The 18,363-nt window shown below is 49.0% G+C and overlaps 1 protein-coding gene across 1 annotated transcript in view; it reads right to left on the bottom strand.

The window, feature by feature from the left end:
- LOC139231007 (gamma-secretase subunit Aph-1b-like) overlaps positions 1 to 18,363 on the bottom strand; it is a 106,428-nt gene that overhangs the window by 47,392 nt on the left and 40,673 nt on the right. The window contains exon 3 of the mRNA XM_070862483.1: positions 10,485 to 10,558. Within this exon, the coding sequence (XP_070718584.1) occupies positions 10,485 to 10,558 (74 nt within the window). The remainder of the gene's footprint in view (positions 1 to 10,484; positions 10,559 to 18,363) is intronic.

Genomic DNA, 18,363 nt, shown 5'->3' with positions numbered 1-18,363 from the left:
GGGCCCCACTGAGGACTTCGGGCGGGGCCCGCACGCAGTCGATGCCGAGCTGCCACCGCCACCGACTCTTCGGGCGGGGCCACCACCAGCGAGAGGCCTGGCCGGCGGGCCTGCCGCCAAGGTAAGATGCGCAGGCCACTCGGCCCGGGATAGGGGCGACGTACCTTCGGCCTGGGATAGGGTCGTCGCCCCGGAGGCAGGACGCCGGGAACTACTGCGCACTCGCATAGCTGCCGGCTCGGTTTTCGACGCAGGGCTGTAGCTCCGCCCCCAATAGAATTCTAAACTACTACCAAAGAGCCAAGCTTGATACTTAAGCAGGAATAAATTATCTGTCTCTTTCCACTTATATAATTTAATAATTAATTGTAAAACTATAAAAGAACATGTAAATTTACTCCCCTTTACACTAGCAGTCTGTGAACCCTGGTACAAAAATCCATACCAAACATCCTTTTAATCTAAAGCTTGAAAAAAAACTAAAATCAAACTAACATGATATAAAAAGATATCTGGCTAGGTCACAAACTAGACCAAATATAACCAACCATAACTTTGTATCCTCATTATGCTATTTAGTTTACTTGCTTTAAAAAAATAACAACATGAAGCTTGCATTTATCAATCACTCAATACTGTTCAGAAACAGTCGATAAAATGGTAGGAAACTCCCATTTTCAACCTGAATGACTCCTTTGAGCATGAATTGCTCAATCATATCTGTCTGAAGGTTAATGATGACACAAGTTGCTTAATGCACAAATTATAAAATGCAGTTTGGAAGTGAACATCAAACGCCTATTCCAAAACAAAAATAATGATTAACTTTACAAACTATGATGAAGGATTCACCAGAAGGCATAAAATAAAAAGACACCTGCCATAAACCTGATTACTTATCATCTCTTAAACCTGATTACTAGGTATGCAGCAATAGCAACAATAGTTAAGAATGACCTTTGACATATTGTTGAGAATTAAGGAAATATATTTTGTGTACATAAGAACATAAGAAATAGGAGCAGAAGTAGGCCATTTGACCCCTCGAGCCTGCTCCGCCATTCAATAAGATCATGGCTGATCTGATCAGCTCCACCTCCCTGCCCGCTCCCCATAACCCTTTATTCCCTTATTGCTCAAAAATCTGTCTATCGCCACCTTAAATATATTCAATGACCCAGCCTCCACAGCTCTCTGGGGCAGAGAATTCCACAGATTTACAACCCTGTTTTAAATGGGCGACCCCTTATTCTGAGACTACGGGTCCAAATTTCCCCATGAGTTGCACCGTTTTTTTTTGGTGTAACTTGATTTTTCTGGTGTATCTTTTTAGTTGCAAATATGGCCATTTAATTTTCACCAGTGTAAGTGAGTTAGTTAGGTTTTTTGTTAGGTCACTTTTTTTCCAAAAGTGGGTGTTCCCAGCCACTTACACTATTTATGCCAATTTGGCCAGAAAAAAGTTGTACTAAACTAACTTAGGGCAGTGTATGTGCCCACTTTTGTCCGCACAGAAAGACCTTACTTACAGTTAAGGAATCGGCTCAAGTAACTACATTTAAAGCACCACCAAGCACCAAACAAAGCACAAAAAGTAATAAGCAATTAATTAACAAATAAAATAGAAGGAACCCTGCCCCTAAAGCACCAAAATCAATCAGTAAATAATAAAAAATAGAAATCCTACCTTAGGGAATGTAGCGGGCCGCCGATAAGGGAGCCCAGTCAGTCAGGGCTGGGGACGGCGTACTTCAGGCCCCTCCCACACAGCCTGCAGCGCGCGTTTGCAGAAACGGCCTGTTAGGAGCTACTGCACATGCGCGCAGACTGTAGTGTGCATGTGCAGAGGTCCCGGCACTGTTTTCAGCGCCAGGACCTGGCTCTGCTCCCAATCCATTGGGCCACGCTGTGCCACGACCGAAGAGAGGCTGAGGAATGGCCAGAATACCGACATCTTTGTTCGGCGTGCTTGGAGGAGGACAAAAACGGCGCACCTCAGTGAGGACGCCAGAAAAACAGGTTCGGGAAATTCTAGCCCTATGTCCCTTAGTTTTAGTTTCTCCTATGAGTGGAAATATCCTCTCTGCATCCACCTTGTCCAGCCCTTCATTATCTTATGTGTTTCAATAAGATCACCTCTCATTCTTCTGAACTCCAATGTGTACAGGCCCAACCTATCTTCATAAGTCAATCCCCTCATTTCCTTGTCTTTTCTAAGGTACTAAGTAATGTGTTTAGACAACTATAGAGTTTAAAGTATTTAAATGTGATGTAGTTAGATAGCTCCTTAAACAAAATGGTTCAATCGAAGCCAGTAAGTATTTGGGGCGGTTATGATTGTGCTCAAGTTGATAAAACTAGTTATTTCTACAATGAGAAAGGATTGCTCTGTTTTTGTATACTGATAAAACCCTGCAGTTGAAATTTGCGCTGTTCTTGTTGACTAGAAAAAATTCTCTTGGAGTACTTCAGTGAGAATCGGAGAGATCGCTGGGGGAGACGGGTAGGGTTTGGGGAGATTGCGGGGGGGGTGGGGTGATCTGCGGGGTGGCGTGACAGGGCTCGGGGTGGGGGAGGCGTGGAGGGAGAGTCCGTCACAGGGGACGGGGAATCTTGTTAAAATCACCGGCCCGCATTCTGAGAGAAGATTGGTTGCCTGACCCTAACCTGCCTCTTTAAAAACGGAAGTAGGCCGGTTCGACGCGGTTTTGGTTCGGATTAGAAAATGTTTAAATTTCAACTTCCCACCCCCCCCCCCCCCCCCCCCACCACCGACCCAAACCATCCATTTTTGGGGTTTAAAATTATCCCCATAGTTTCCAAAGATCTCCACCACAGGGGGTTACCTCAACTCATATCTGGGTCAATTGGTAGAGGTTGATTGACATGATCAGTCAACAACTGCATTATCATTGTACCATGCGTTGGGATGCTGGAAAGAAAACTAAATGGAACTTTTTTTTTTTGTCTAGCAATTCCCATGTTCTTCTCCACTTTTGTTATATCATCATAGGCGGTCCCTCGAGCGAGGATGACTTGCTTCCACGAGTTCACAGATGTTTCAAGGACCCGATGTTCCAGTCCTGAACTCCAATTGTGAGGGTGGAAGATGCCTGCGCGTGATTTTTTTAAATAAAAACATGTGGTGACAGTTGCACACCAGCCACCACAGGCTTGACAGAGCTAGGTCTTTATCCAGTGACAAGGGTTAACTAAGACGACCGGAGACCTGCTGTGCTACACGGACCTAGCGCGCACACATATCGCAGTGTGGGCTGGCCCGTGCTGCCCCTGGGCCCTCGGCTCTTCTGGACCCCCTACCCTCATTTGCCGCACCTCCGCCACAATCTCTCGCCGCTCCTCCGCCACAAACATTCACCGAATCTTGGGTTACAGACAAAGAGCGGAGTGGTGGGACTAATCACGACTACGCTTTGAAGCAGCCAGCAAAGACACGACGGGCCAAAAGGCCCCTTTCTGTGCTTTAAGTTTCTATGATTCTATGATCTTAATTCTGAACCCGACCATAGCTATTTGTTCAGAAAGTACAGTGGGAAAAAAACAGATGCAACAATGAACAAATAAGATGCATAAAACACACGCAGCTCCAAGCAGATACCCCAGGCTTCTTATTCATCCAACCCTTCTTCAAAAAGCCCACCTTTCACATTCATAAGAGTGCAATTTTGTAAAATCTCAATCTCGAAACCGTGCTGTTCAAATGTGCAAAGTTATCTTTCACGTATATCTTCGACGATCGATCCTCCCCAACTCATTTCTTATTCCAGTACCATTATCTTCATCATTACCACTGCTACGGGAAAGAAATCTACTCAAAATACATCTCACCGGCTTGGAACAAAGATAGGCAAAATTCTAGTTTTTACAGCATAATTTCCCCTTTAAGGTTATTGGCATCTTAAACATGCAGGTTTCATTTTGGTAAAGCCCTGAATGTGTGCCTAGAAACCTTGTTTTGTTTTTCTGGAATGTTTCCCCTTTTTGTGAAAGTGAAACAAATAAAATTATAAGCGATGCATTTATTTTAAACTCCTTGTAAAAAAAACAAAACTCAGGAAAACCTTGTGGGCTGTTAACCTTCACATCTATAAACCCAGAGTTCATGAATGCACCATTCCTTACCAGTCATACATTTGAACACCTGGCTGCTTTATACTTCAAACTATTTGCACTAATTTGCTCATTTAGCCACAAGAGGGAGCACTACACAGAGCAGTGACAGAGCAAAAACAATGGCCCACAGTTTACTATGGCAGAGTATCCATCGGCATCTGCCATTAGTGACTCGTTTTTGCACATTTTTGGGCTGGATTTTCGGGTTTGGGGGGGTTTTCGGCAGTAACAGTAGCAATACTTGAAAATTACCGTTTTCGCTGCGCTAACAATTTTAGGTCGAACTTTCGGCCTTGGGCGCATCGGTAAGGGAGGCGTTGCACAAACATTCGCGGTGTAAAATGCGATCCTCGCCAACTTTAGTGCGGGGTCATTTGCGCTGCAAGTGGCGCCTTGGTGGGGGAATTTCCCCAAAATGTACAAGACCCGTAACTAAGTAATCACTGCAAAAAAAATTACAAATAAAAACTTTAACTTACCTTTTTTGCAGGTTTTCTGACTTACCGCTGATGGCAGGTTTGACCTGTCGCTGTTCTGGGCACGGCATCTGGGTCAGCAGAGTGCCGAAACTCGATCGCAAACGCAATCGGAGTCGTTGCATGGCGGCGCACCTCTCCCCGGCGGTACTTGGAAGCGCCGTCGCAAACAGGTACCCGAGGATCCCGCCCGAGCTTTGCGACCGGGTTTTCACCGCGGAGGGTCAAATCGTGGTGAAAGTCCAGTCGGAAACCTTTCGAAAATCCGGCTCTAGATTTTTAAAAATTTTGCGTGGCAAGTTACTGAAAGTGTGAGTTGATAACGAGGGAAACTGGGCATCTGGGACCTGAGTGAACATGTCAAGCATCTGTGTATCACCTTAACCAATCAGATTCATTGATTGTGAAATAAACAGCGCAAGGAATAGAAGAAACATAAGTTAGTGTGGACGAATTAATGCAATTTCAAATCAGGTACAGAATAGAGAGGGGAAAAAAAGACTGGATTAAGAGAGTGAAAAAAAAGTCAGAAAGGAAAAGTAAACATAATTTTAAACTTTTTAAATCTCCAACAATTAAAACCTGAAAACTCCACACTTTTAATTGTTAATTTTCAGTGTTACAAAGGTTGACTGGTAGTAATTAACACTTATCATGTCGTTAAAAGGGTACTTAGACTGAAATGGATAAGATTTAACTTTCTGTGGCAAGATTGGTTCCTATCTACCGTGCAAGTACAGCAACTTCACACCGTTCAGTGCAATTCAATGGTCAGGCAGACAGCTGTTTTCACAAGCTAACGGCGTATCCTGGACAGCAACGTTTGGCAGGATCAACTGGGAGAAATGTTCCGGACTCCTGGTGGGTCAGTGGCGGGTGGACTCCCTGCCGGAGGAGCTCAGGCCTTTTGCCTGGAGCACGACCCATCTCCTCTATCTGGGAGTCTACCTTAGCCCCGACGAGGGAGCCTGGCCGGCGAACTGGCAGGAGCTGGAGGCCAAGGTCGCCGCTCGCCTAGGGCGCTGGACAGGACTGCTCCGAGTGCTGTCCTACAGGGGTCGAGCGCTAGTCATAAACCAGCTGGTGGCCGCAATGCTGTGGTACCGGCTGGTCACTTTGACCCCTCCCCCTGCGTTTGTCGCCAAGATACAGAAGAAGCTGGTGGACTTCTTCTGGAACAACAGGAAGCACTGGGTCTCTGCCGCGGTCTTGAGTCTCCCGCTTGAGGAGGGCGGTCAGTCGTTGGTGTGCGTCAGCGCCCAGCTCGCGACTTTCCGTCTTCAGACCCTGCAGAGATACCTTTACGTCGAGCCCCCTCCTAGGTGGTGCGCTCTGGCGAGGTATTTCTTCCGCCAGCAGCTCGACCTCAATTATGACACGCAGCTCCTGTTTGTGAACTTGGGGGGTGCCAGGACCGCCCTCCGGGAGCTGCCTGTCTTTTACAGGGAACTCATCAGGGTCTGGAACAAAGTCTCCACCAAGCGCAGCTCTCCGCCGGCTGGAGTGGCGGCCGTCCTGCAGGAACCGCTGCTCGGGAATCCGTACCTCCACGGCCGAGGCTTTATGTGGCGGTCGGAAGAGAGGGCTGTGGCTGGTGAGGTGACCAGGGTCAGGGACCTGCTCGATGGCGGAGGAGCGGGCTGGATGGCGCCAGACACGCTGGCGCGGCGCCTAAATTCTGCCAACGTCCGCCACGCGGCCGATGCCATCGAGTCGCTAAAAACAGCTCTGGGCCCTGACTCCGTTAGGTGCATCGAGGAGGCTCAAGCACGTGGGGAGATCCCGTCCGAACTGACCCCCGTCCGGACGGAATTCCTCATCGGCGCCAAACCCCGGAACCTCCCTCGGGGGCCGGCGCCTCACAACTTGAGCCGCCTCCGGGAAATCCCCTCCGTGCCTTTCAGTTCCGCGCGGAGGGGTTTCCTGTACGGGCTGCTCCTGCACACCCTCAACTTTGCCATCCTCGCCGGCCGTCCGGACACGCCATGGCGTACCATCTTGCCGTCCGGAGGAGGCGGGGGTCCCCGATGGAGGGCACTCTACGCAGGGGTCCTCCCACTATTCATCGGGGACTTGGCCTGGAGGGTGGTGCACGGAGCAGTGCCGTGCAACAAATTTTTAAGCCGGTTCACGGACTCCCAGGCCGCCTGCAATTTCTGCGGTCTGGAGGAGTCCGTGTTCCATGTTTTTATTGAATGCACGAGGTTGCAGCCCCTGTTCCACTATTTGAAGGGGCTGCTCCTGAAATTCTGGCTGCACTTCAGTCCCACTCTCCTGATCTTTGGGCACCCTGTGCGGAGGGGAGCGGGTAGGTCCGAAGGCCTCCTCGTAGGACTGCTCCTGGGCACGGCCAAGGGTGCCATCAGCCGGTCCAGGCAGCGGGCGGTCGAGGGGGTCGTTCAACCTGACTGCCTGCCTCTCTTCCGCTCTTACATCCGGTCCAGGGTGTCCTTGGAGATGGAGCACGCGGTGTCCACCGGTACGCTCGCGGCCTTCCGCGAGAGGTGGGCACCGGAGGGACTGGAGTGCATCATCACGCCCGGCAACCAAATTTTAATTTGATTTTACGTTTTTTTAAGTTTAATTTGTTTTAATTGCCGGTGATTTTAGTGTCCCCCTTCCCTTTTATAGGGGGCACTAGGGAAAATTGTGATTTTAGTGCCCAAAAAAAAAACCAAAAAAAAAGAAAAACACAAAAAAAAAAACAAAAAAAAAAGGGGGGGAAAAAAAGGGCCTTGTAAATGTCTGGAGTGTCACCCAGGTTGGGTGGCACCGTTATTGTTTTATGTTTTCACAGGTAGACTCTAAAAGAGTTCCATGAGGTTTAACCTCATACCTACCCTATCCTGAAGTTGCACATATATAATGGTGAACGCTATTAGCCTCGCTGTTAATTTGACGGTAAACTTTGGGCCATGTTTTTTTTTATAGTTAAATTCAGTGTTCCTTTTTTAAGCTATGTCTTGGAAAGTACAGGCCTGTGGCACGTGGGTGCTGTGACGGCTACAGTGTTGGCGCACATTTGTAATTTATTACTTGGAGTGAGACTATAAGCAGTGTTCAACTGATATGAATTTGAAAAGTGTGGGAAAGATAACGATATCTACTCAAAGAAGTAATAAGAAGCACAAATTGAATGCAATAGCCTTTCTACAATACTTATGATTTGCAATCCTCGATGGCTGTTGTGACCATGGGGATCAACTCTGCATTTCCAAGACACCAAAAAGGTAAGGTTTTAAAAAATTCTTACCTGAATGTGAAACTGGGAGGTGCAGGAGTGCATGTCCCCACTCAACATTAAAACCATAATCTGCTGCAGCCACTGGTCACCCCCCTGCTCAACTGCTGCCTCGACCATTCCCCACCCCCGATCGCCACCTCGACCATTCCCCACCCGATCACTGACTCGACTCCCACGCCCCCACCCGATCTCTACTCCGACCCTACTCCAGTTTGCTGCCTCACCCTCCTCCCGATTGCCGCTTCGACCCCACTCCCGATCGCCGCCTCGACACCCTCACCATCCCTGATCGCCGCCTCGACCTCCCCCACCCCCGATCGCCGCCTCAACCCCCCCCACCCCCGATCGCCGCCTCGACCCCCCCCACCCCCGATCACCGCCTCAACCCCTCCCACCCCCGATCACCGCCTCAACCCCCCCCCACCCCCGATCGCCGCCTCAACCCCCCCCACCCCCGATCACCGCCTCAACCCCTCCCACCCCCGATCGCCGCCTCGACACCCTCACCATCCCCAATCGGCGCCTCGACCCCCACCCCCGATCGCCGCCTCAACCCCCCCCACCCCCGATTGCCGCCTCGACCTCCCCCACCCCCGATCGCCGCCTCAACCCCTCCCACCCCCGATCGCCGCCTCGACACCCTCACCATCCCCGATCGCCGCCTCGACCTCCCCCACCCCCGATCGCCGCCTCAACCCCTCCCACCCCCGATCGCCGCCTCGACCCCCCCCCACCCCCGATCGCCGCCTCGACACCCTCACCATCCCCGATCGCCGCCTCGACCTCCCCCACCCCCGATCGCCGCCTCAACCCCTCCCACCCCCGATCGCCGCCTCGACACCCTCACCATCCCGATCGCCGCCTCGACCTCCCCCACCCCCGATCGCCGCCTCGACCCCCCCCACACCCAATCGCCGCCTCGACCTCCCCCACCCCCGATCGCCGCCTCGACCCCCCCCCACCCCCAATCGCCGCCTCGACCTCCCCCACCCCCGATCGCCGCCTCGACCCCCCCCCCACCCCCGATCGCCGCCTCGACCCCCCCCCAACCCCCGATCGCCGCCTCGACCCCCCCCCCACCGCCGCCTCGGACCCCCCCATCCTGATCGCTGCCTCGACCCCTCCCACCCCCGATCGCCGCCTCGACCTCTCCCACCCCCGATCGCCGCCTCGACCTCCCCCACCCCCGATCGCCGCCTCGACCCCCCCCACCCCCGATCGCCGCCTCGACCTCCCCCACCCCCGATCGCCGCCTCGACCCCCCCCACCCCCGATCGCCGCCTCGACCTCCCCCACCCCCGATCGCCGCCTCGACCTCCCCCACCCCCGATCGCCGCTTCGAACCCCCCCCACCCCCGATCGCCGCCTCGAACCCCCCCCACCCCCGATCGCCGCCTCGACCTCCCCCACCCCCGATCGCCGCTTCGACCTCCCCAACCCCCGATCGCCGCTTCGAAACCCCCCCCACCCCCGATCGCCGCTTCGAACACCCCCCACCCCCGATCGCCGCCTCGAACCCCCCCCACCCCCGATCGCCGCCTCGACCTCCCCCACCCCCGATCGCCGCTTCGACCTCCCCAACCCCCGATCGCCGCTTCGAAACCCCCCCCACCCCCGATCGCCGCTTCGAACCCCCCCCACCCCCGATCGCCGCCTCGAACCCCCCCCCCACCCCCGATCGCCGCCTCGACCTCCCCCACCCCCGATCGCCGCTTCGAACCCCCCCCCACCCCCGATCGCCGCTTCGAAACCCCCCCCACCCCCGATCGCCGCTTCGAACCCCCCCCACCCCCGATCGCCGCTTCGAACCCCCCCCACCCCCGATCGCCGCCTCGAACCCCCCCCACCCCCGATCGCCGCCTCGAACCCCCCCCCCACCCCCGATCGCCGCCTCGAACCCCCCCACCCCCGATCGCCGCCTCGAACCCCCCCCACCCCCGATCGCCGCCTCGAACCCCCCCCACCCCCGATCGCCGCCTCGAACCCCCCCCCCCACCCCCGATCGCCGCCTCGACCCCCCCCACCCCCGATTACCGCCTCGACCCCCCCCACCCCAATTGCCGCCTCGACCCTCCCCCCCACCCCCGATCACCGCCTCGACCCCCCCCACCCCCAATTGCCGCCTCGACCCTCCCCCCCCACCCCCGATCGCCGCCTCGACCCTCCCCCCCCCACCCCCGATCACCGCCTCGACCCCCCCCACCCCCAATTGCCGCCTCGACCCTCCCCCCCCCACCCCCGATCGCCGCCTCGACCGCCCTCCCGATTTAATTCAATGGTGGAACAGGCTCGAGGGGCTGAGTCACCTACTCCTGTTGTATGTTTCTATTTTTCTGAATCTGCATCTCCACTTCTAGGTGTTATAGATCCATTGCACTGCATTGCCATCTGAGGCAATAACTTAACTCAGAGCTTCTGAAAGATCATGGCTCTTCTACTGGAACACAGGTGCACCTCCTCATGTTTATTGAAGAACAAAAACTTTAAACGTTGATTGCCATCTGGCTTAAGTTTGGCTACAAGACCCAGCTGCACATTTACACCTAGCTGCAAAGACTGTGAGAAAACATATTTACAGTATTCAAAATAGCATATAACACTATGAATTTTCCAATAAAATTATGACTCACCATAGGCCATTTGCTGGACTGATAGAGGTGACTTTCCATCTTCACTTAGTGCTGATAAGCCTTCACTCGCCTTTCTAAAGGGATAAAAATATTAGTTATAATAGTAGTCCATATCTTAAAAAAAGTTTATGCTCATTAGGGAAGGATGACTAACAAATATAACATTTCACTCTATTTTCATTAATAGTGCTCAGCTTTCTTCGGTCAAGTGCAGACAAAGTTCAAGTAACTTAAAATTTAAATCAATTTTCTTATAATTTGCTGCCTAATCCAATGCTTCTAGAGAGATAATAAAGTAACTTATGAAGCAGATGACCGAAGCAAAATCAAAAAATTTACAAGTGAACTAAAATATATAACTGATTTGCAAGATAATTTCAAATCAAGTCTTTGCGTAATCAAACATTTAATTTTTTTTTGGAATGGTAATTTTTCCCTTAATCCTCTTCTCCTGAAAGTGGTGATGTGCTGGGGTATAGTCCCAAGGGCTCTAATTGTGTTCAATCGTTCACTCAAGTAAGCAGTTTCCATGCATGAGCTGGAACAGGAAGTGCATGTTATTATTTAAATGGAGAAAGATTGCAAAGTGCTACAGTACAGCGGGACCTGGGGGTACTTGTGCATGAAACACAAAAGGATAGTATGCAGGTACAGCAAGTGATCAGGAAAGGCCAATGGTATCTTGGCCTTTATTACAAGGGATGGAGTATAAAAGTAGGGAAGTCTTGCTACATTTATACAAAGTATTGGTGAGGCCACACTTAGAATACTGCGTGCAGTTTTGGTTTCCATATTTACGAAAGGATATAAATGCTTTGGAGGCTGTTCAGAGAAGGTTCACTAGGTTGATTCCGGGGATAAGGGGGTTGACTTATGGGTGGGCCTCTACTCATTGGAATTCAGAAGAATGAGAGGTGATCGAAACGTATAAGATTATGAGGGGGCTTGACAAGGTAGATGCAGAGAGGATGTTTCCACTGATAGGGGAGACTAGAACTAGAGGGCATAATCTTAGAATAAGGGGCCGCCCATTTAAAACAGAGATGAGGAGAAATTTCTTCTGAGGGTTGTAAATCTGTGGAATTCACTGCCTCAGAGAGCTGTGGAAGCTGGGACATTGAATAAATTTAAGACAGAAATAGACAGTTTCTTAAATGATAAGGGGATAAGGGGTTATGGGGAGTGGGCAGGGAAGTGGACCAGAGTCCATGATCAGATCAGCAAAGATCGTATTAAATGGCGGAGCAGGCTTGAGGGGCCATATGGCCTACTCCTGCTCCTATTTATGTTACTTGACCACAGGGAGCACAATAGTTGCATTACCCAACATCTGTATATGCAGATTTGCAGCATTAGCCATTGGACAGCAATTAAAAGTGGGAGCCATGGCTGAATATGCAGTGGTAGTGGTGCGGTCTTGAAGTATGAATGCTGATATTGTTTCACGACCTTCAGGTACAGCATCATGTGACAGAATATGTAGCGTTTTACTGCTGTCTAAGCTACATAGTGAGCAATGTTGCGTACAGACACAACACTGGAAAAATCTCAACCGTATGTAGGTGTGTGTCATTAACAATGGATCACATCTCTTTCGATTTTGTAGGTATGAAATTCCAGTTCTATAGAACTTCAAAGGTTGTATTTCTTGCATGGCATTTGTCTAGTCTAGGTGAAAAGATGGAGAAGTTTAGAAAGGGAAATACAGAGATTAAAACCAAGGCAGCCCTGCCACAAATGGTGACACAGAAGGAGGGTGGAATGCACAAAACAACAGAATTGGAAGGATGTAGAGGGGGGTCAGGATACAAGACTGGGGAGTTTGCAGAGATAGGGTGGGGTGAGTCTGTGGAATTATCTACAAATAAGGTTAGGCATTTTAAATTCAACACACTGGAGGAAAGTGAGCCACTGAAGGTCTGCGAGGATGGGGATGGGTAACGACTTTGTTTCGGACAGCTTACAGGCAGCTAGATTTTAGACCATCTTGAGTTTATGGAGGTTGGAGAACGAGAGGTTGGCTGGAGGATATTGGAGAATTCAAGGCTAGAGGTAACAAAGTCCTGGATACAGTCTCTCAGTAGCAATGGGATGTACAGAAGCAGGTAAAATTTCAGAAGTAGAATCAAGCAATCTTGGTGATTGATCGGATGTACAGCATGGATCAGGATTAAACAGAATGGCAAGATTTCACAGTCTGGTTCAGCCTGAGCAAGTGGCCGGGGGTGGAGTCAATACAATGGGAGCGGATTTTATGGTGGCTTCTGTCTCCTCGATACTTTGTTCAAGGAAATTTGGACTTTCATAACCTGATGCTAGACAGGCAGCCCGGAGGGCCATAAGAGTTCAGGGAAGTGGTGGAAAAAGTGTCATCAGGATACACATGACAGCTGACCCAATGCTTGCGCATGATGTCATCAAAGGGCAGCACATAGATGAAAAAAAAGAGATCCAATCATATATTCTTGGAGCCTCTGACTTTGTGGGGCAGCCTTTGCTGCAAATATGCTGGCTGTATTTGGACAAGTGACAATGGAACCAGACGCGGGCAGTCACATAGAAATGGACAACAGTTGAGAGGGAATGAGGGAAGACACTGTGGTAAACTGTATCAAACACTGCATAGACAGCAAAGAGGAAGGAGGCATAAGGTACCAAAAACACAGAGGATAACATTTGCGGTTTTAATGAAGGCAGTCTGGTGATGTTAGTAGGGTAGAAAGGATTCAACAGGATGTTTTGAGAGAAATTGGCATGGAGTAGATGGTGACATGTTTAAGGACCTTCAAGAGGAAATGAGTGAGAGATGGGAAGCGGGTAGCTGCAATAAACAGTTGAGGACAATGTTCTCCCGAATTTTTTTATGGGACCACACGGTACCTTTAACCAGCTGCGCGGGAGCTCGAGCCAGCTGCGCGGCTGCAAGGTTTAAAGTGAACGTTGATGAGAGTAGAGCTTTGCAGAGGGAGTGACAGATCACATTACATCCCTTCTCAAAAACAATCATCATTATCATCATCATAGGCAGTCCCTCGGAATCGAGGAAGACTTGCTTTCACTCTTAACATGAGTTCTTAGGTGGCTGTACAGTCCAATATGTACAGTCCACAGTCAAACAGTACTCAGGTTTCATCCACAACTCAAAATTTTGCAGGAAGTGGGAATGCACTTTTGACATGTTTCCCTCGTGTGCAAGTTTTTCCTACAACTAATTCAAATAATCAAAGATAATTATTGTTCTATAGTAAAAAAATTAACCCAATATAAGAATATTTCAATAATATTTGACACAGTTCTTGGAAACGGTATCTGTGGAAAACAAACATGCATACTCTTCTCAGCTCCCAACACAATGCACTGATTATTCAGCAACATCAACTGTAGTGCTGTGCAGTTCATCTTTGCTATAGATTATTACAGGTACTTCCACCCAAGAGAAATCCTGCCAAGTGCAGATTTTATCCCAACTGCAGATGGTTTCTTATTAAAATTAAATTCTTGGCCAGAAGTATTCATATCCTCCTCAACCCAGTCCCACTGCACAGATTATAATGATGAAGGCATTATGATCTTCAGAGTAAAATGTTTTACTATTAATTATATAATAGATTTTAAGGCCACTGTTTAAAGTGGATTTACACTTTAATGCTTTATGTTACAGGTTTCTTGGACTGGATTTTCAACTTTGCCATTTTCGGGGTGGGAAAGTTACCGCCTGGGTAACGTTTGCGCTGTGGGAAGAAATTTGCGCCATTTAGGCTCTGCCCCAGGAGTGCAGCGCAAAGGGAGGCGTTGTACGACTTTCACAGCACAAAAATGGGAATCTCGCCAACTAAAGTGTGGGCTGGGAGCACTCCAAGAGAGAGGCCTTGGGAGGGAGGAAAAAAAAAACCTAAAAAAAAATTCACAAAAACATTCCAAAAATATAGCCCACAGCACCACAACACAAATCACTACAAAAAAAAATAAACACTGGAACTTACCTTTTTTGCAGTTTATCTACCTCACCGCCGCCAGCCGGGCTGGACCGCTGTGTTTTCCCTGGCAGTCATCACGGGGCACATGGGTCGAGTGCGAGTCGAAACTACTGCTGTTGTCGCAATGAGAGCCGTTGCACACCTGGCGCAGCTCTTCCTGGCAGTGCTGCTAAGCGTTGCCGCAAAACCCGACCGGAGGATTGCGACTGGACGCAAAAGACCTTGCTGCCCCATTTTCTGCCGCAGAGGGTCAAACCCGGCGAAACCCAGAACGCAAATGACCCGAAAATCCAGTCCTTGAGAATTTAAATCTGTTTTAGAAGCCATTTATCCTTGATAGAGAATTCAAACAGGCTGCATTTAGACAGGTTGAGAAAACACAGACTCCCATGTCTACGTGTGACTGAGCACATTGCATTAAGTCATCAATCAACTTGACATTTTGGGACCTTTGGGTAGCGAGCCAATTAAAGGTTAAAAGACTATCAAATGAGCCAATAAGGTCAAAGAAGGTGAGTTCTTTTCTGTAAATTGAAACAGGTATAAGTACAGCCATTTTGACCATGTGGTCTCAGAAAGACAAAGACCTGGCTTAAAGCCAGAAGCTTGTTGCTGCTGCCAAAATAAAGTTACATTAAAACTACAACCGGAGTTCGTATTTCATTGGAAATTAAGAGATCTAACAATTTTGGCGTCACGAACAGGATCGCTGAGGAAAGAAACTGAATTTTGGACATCGGACCTACATACTGAGGTAAGGACTCCTCTTTATAAAAGTCCTCAGTCAAAAGTCTAAATTTGCCTCTCCTTCTATGCGATTCCGAAAGCCTCCGGTTTGCAAACCCTCCAGTTGGTAGTCGGCTCGAGGTCCCATAGACGTCTAACTTCGGCGGTGTGTTAGTTAATTAATCACCGACTCACTGATCGGCTGGAAAGCCTACGACTCGAGACCCCAGTAAAGAAATCAGTATTATGGCAGCAGGAGATAAGAGCAAAGAATTGCCTACAACTGTTAAAGGCGGGCAGGCACCACCTGAGGTTTCAATTGATGAAATCCTCCAACAGTTGAAAGAATACATCGAGCAACAATTCAACTTATCTAAAACCTGTATTAAGATCGAACAAAAATACGGAACCTCCAAAGGACAATGGTCCTTGGACAAGATTAAAAGGGTCTGGAGAAAAACGACCCGTATGAAAAATAAAGAGCGAACTAGATGATCCCTAGCCGTTATGGGCCAGATCCGAAAGCGGAATGAAATTATAATGCGTTCCCAACATGATCGAGAACTGACCAGTACAAAGGACCAATTGCAAGCTGTTTGTGAACAGCTCCGACAGAAAAAACTTGAACTTGAAAAGTCGGAAGTGGAAGTTAAAGATCTTAAAGGTGAAATTAAAGAATGGAAAAAATCATTAGGTCAAGAGACAGTAATAGGAAAAGGAAAATGTATCGGTCAATTCCCAGGGTACCCATGTTTGGATAAATTAAAAGCGCAAACCCGAAGGCACGACCGAGGAATAGATACGGATTCTGAATCCTCTGACAATACAGGGTCGAAGGATGAAGAATTAGGGGTGCGTTTTGCCCTATTAAAAAAAGACGAGTTGTAGTCAAATCAGAAGAGACTGCGGATGAGGGCGGAACCAAAAAAAACGAGGAAAAGGGTGTATGCAGAATACTTATTTCATGATCCGGCAGACCCAGAGAAAATTGATAAATGGTCCAAGGAATTGCCCAATCCAAAGAAAGGGGGAGTGAAAACGTGGGACCAATTGGACCGCTTAAGAAATATATATCAACTTCATCCCTGGGACGGAGTGCAAATTTTGACCATAATGGTGCCAAAAACACAGGGAAGAAAATTGCACGACAAGGTAGGAGAAGCTTTGGAGCAGGATGAGCAAGAATTAAACGCAGGGTGGGAGGCGATTAAACATTGGCTGCAAGCCTTCAGTCCAGCTAAGACAGACTGGGGAAAAATTGCAGCCTGCCAACAGAAAGGAACAGAGGAGGTCCTGGAGTATGACGAACGGTTTAGATGCACGTGGCTAGAACATTCGGGTATAAATAATACAGATGAGGAAATGGATGAACAAGTATTTGGACCCCTGAAAGCAGCTTTCGTTGCAGGTCTAAAGCCAGAACTGTCCAAAATGCTTAAGGTAGTGTTACTGGACTGGGAAGGTAGAGGAACGACCTTTGCAGCATTGGTGGATCGATGTAACCAATTAGATTGAGACATGGGAGCTAAAGTCCGAGCTGTACAGGCTATGGGATGGAAATCCCAGGATTCCGATAAACAGTTATTGGGAAAATTACCCGGAAAATGTCATTATTGTGGGAAAGAAGGTCACTGGGCCAAGACGTGCAGGGCAAAACAGCAAGGTCGTAGCCGGGGAAGAGGACGCAGCCAGGTATACAATTCAGCCAACAAGCCAGGCTTGTCACAAGATAACGACCTCATAGAAGCATTTAAGCGACTGACAATACAACAACAGGAGGAGTTACTTGGGATAGCAAAAAACGATTAGAGCCCACCCTGGCCCCCCCTCCTCGCACTAATACAACAGAGGGGAGATGGGTTATATATATATATTATATATATAAAACTGAGGGTGGGCGATAAGGATGTGGACTGTCTTTTAGACACAGGGGCGGAATTAACATGCTTACCCCTACAATATGGAGACTTTTTGTCGTTGGATGGTAGGGCATGTACAGCCTATGGAGTTGGGGGCCATAAAATGGAAATTAAAAGGACAACACCGGTACTTATAGGGCTGGGTCCACATGAACTAACCACGCCGGTCTGGATAGGCTCAGTAGATCAACCCCTTTTGGGAATGGACGTACTAATCCAAATAGATTCATCGTTGCATTTCAAGAATGGTCGGGTGACATGGTCAATTAGAACTTTGAAGAAAGAAGAATTGAAGGAACACCCGATATGGGCTAAAGACAAGAACGATTGTGGCCTACTCCAGATGGAGCCTGCATCATTTAACGGGACCAAGCCTCCACGCACTAAACAGGATCCCATCAGTCCAACTGCCATCGCGGGAATCTTACCGGTTATTCAGCAACTGGAGAAACAAGGGGTGCTTATTAAAACGCATAGCTCCTCCAATAGCCCCGTGTGGCCGGTACAGAAATCTAATGAGATTTGGCGTTTGACTGTCGATTATAGGAAAGCTAACCAGTGTATTGATCAAAAAGCTCCTTTGGTCACAGATCCCGCCACCATTTTTAATGCCCTCAAACCGGAACATAAATATTTCTGAGTTATAGATATGGCCAACGGATTTTGGTCGGTGCCTCTGGGACCGGAGGTTCGACAGTGGTTTGCTTTCACGGTCCAAGGACAACAGTATACTTGGACCCGGTTACCGCAGGGTTTCCACAGCAGCCCTACGGTATTCCACATGGCTTTACAAAGCCATTTGCGAGAATTACCTCTCCTGTCATCCACAGTCATCCAATATGTAGACGATATCCTGCTAGCTTCAAACACGGAAGAACAGCATGAACAAGATTTGCGAGCTTTGCTGGACCACCTTCGGCTGAAAGGACATAAAGCCAGCATCGACAAAGCACAAATACCCCAAGAAGAGGTTGTATACCTGGGACAAAAGATTTCACAAGGAAAGAGAGAACTTACCCAGGATAGAACTGCAGCCATTCAGGCTGCTAAAAAACCCACCACTATTCAAGAACTAAGGTCTTTTTTGGGATTGTGTAAATTTAACAGAAATTGGATTGACTCCTTCACACAGCTTGCTCAGCCACTGAATGATATCTTAAAGGGGAAACGTGCCTCTAAAGAAGCCATCACCCTCACTAAGGAACAGCAAGAGGCCTTCCTGAGTTTGAAAAAGGCTTTGTGTTCGGCACCGGCTCT

Source organism: Pristiophorus japonicus, chromosome 2 (genome assembly GCF_044704955.1).
Source record: "Pristiophorus japonicus isolate sPriJap1 chromosome 2, sPriJap1.hap1, whole genome shotgun sequence".
In the NCBI taxonomy this organism is placed as follows: Eukaryota; Metazoa; Chordata; class Chondrichthyes; family Pristiophoridae; genus Pristiophorus; species Pristiophorus japonicus.
This window is presented reverse-complemented; position numbering and strand designations above follow the sequence as displayed.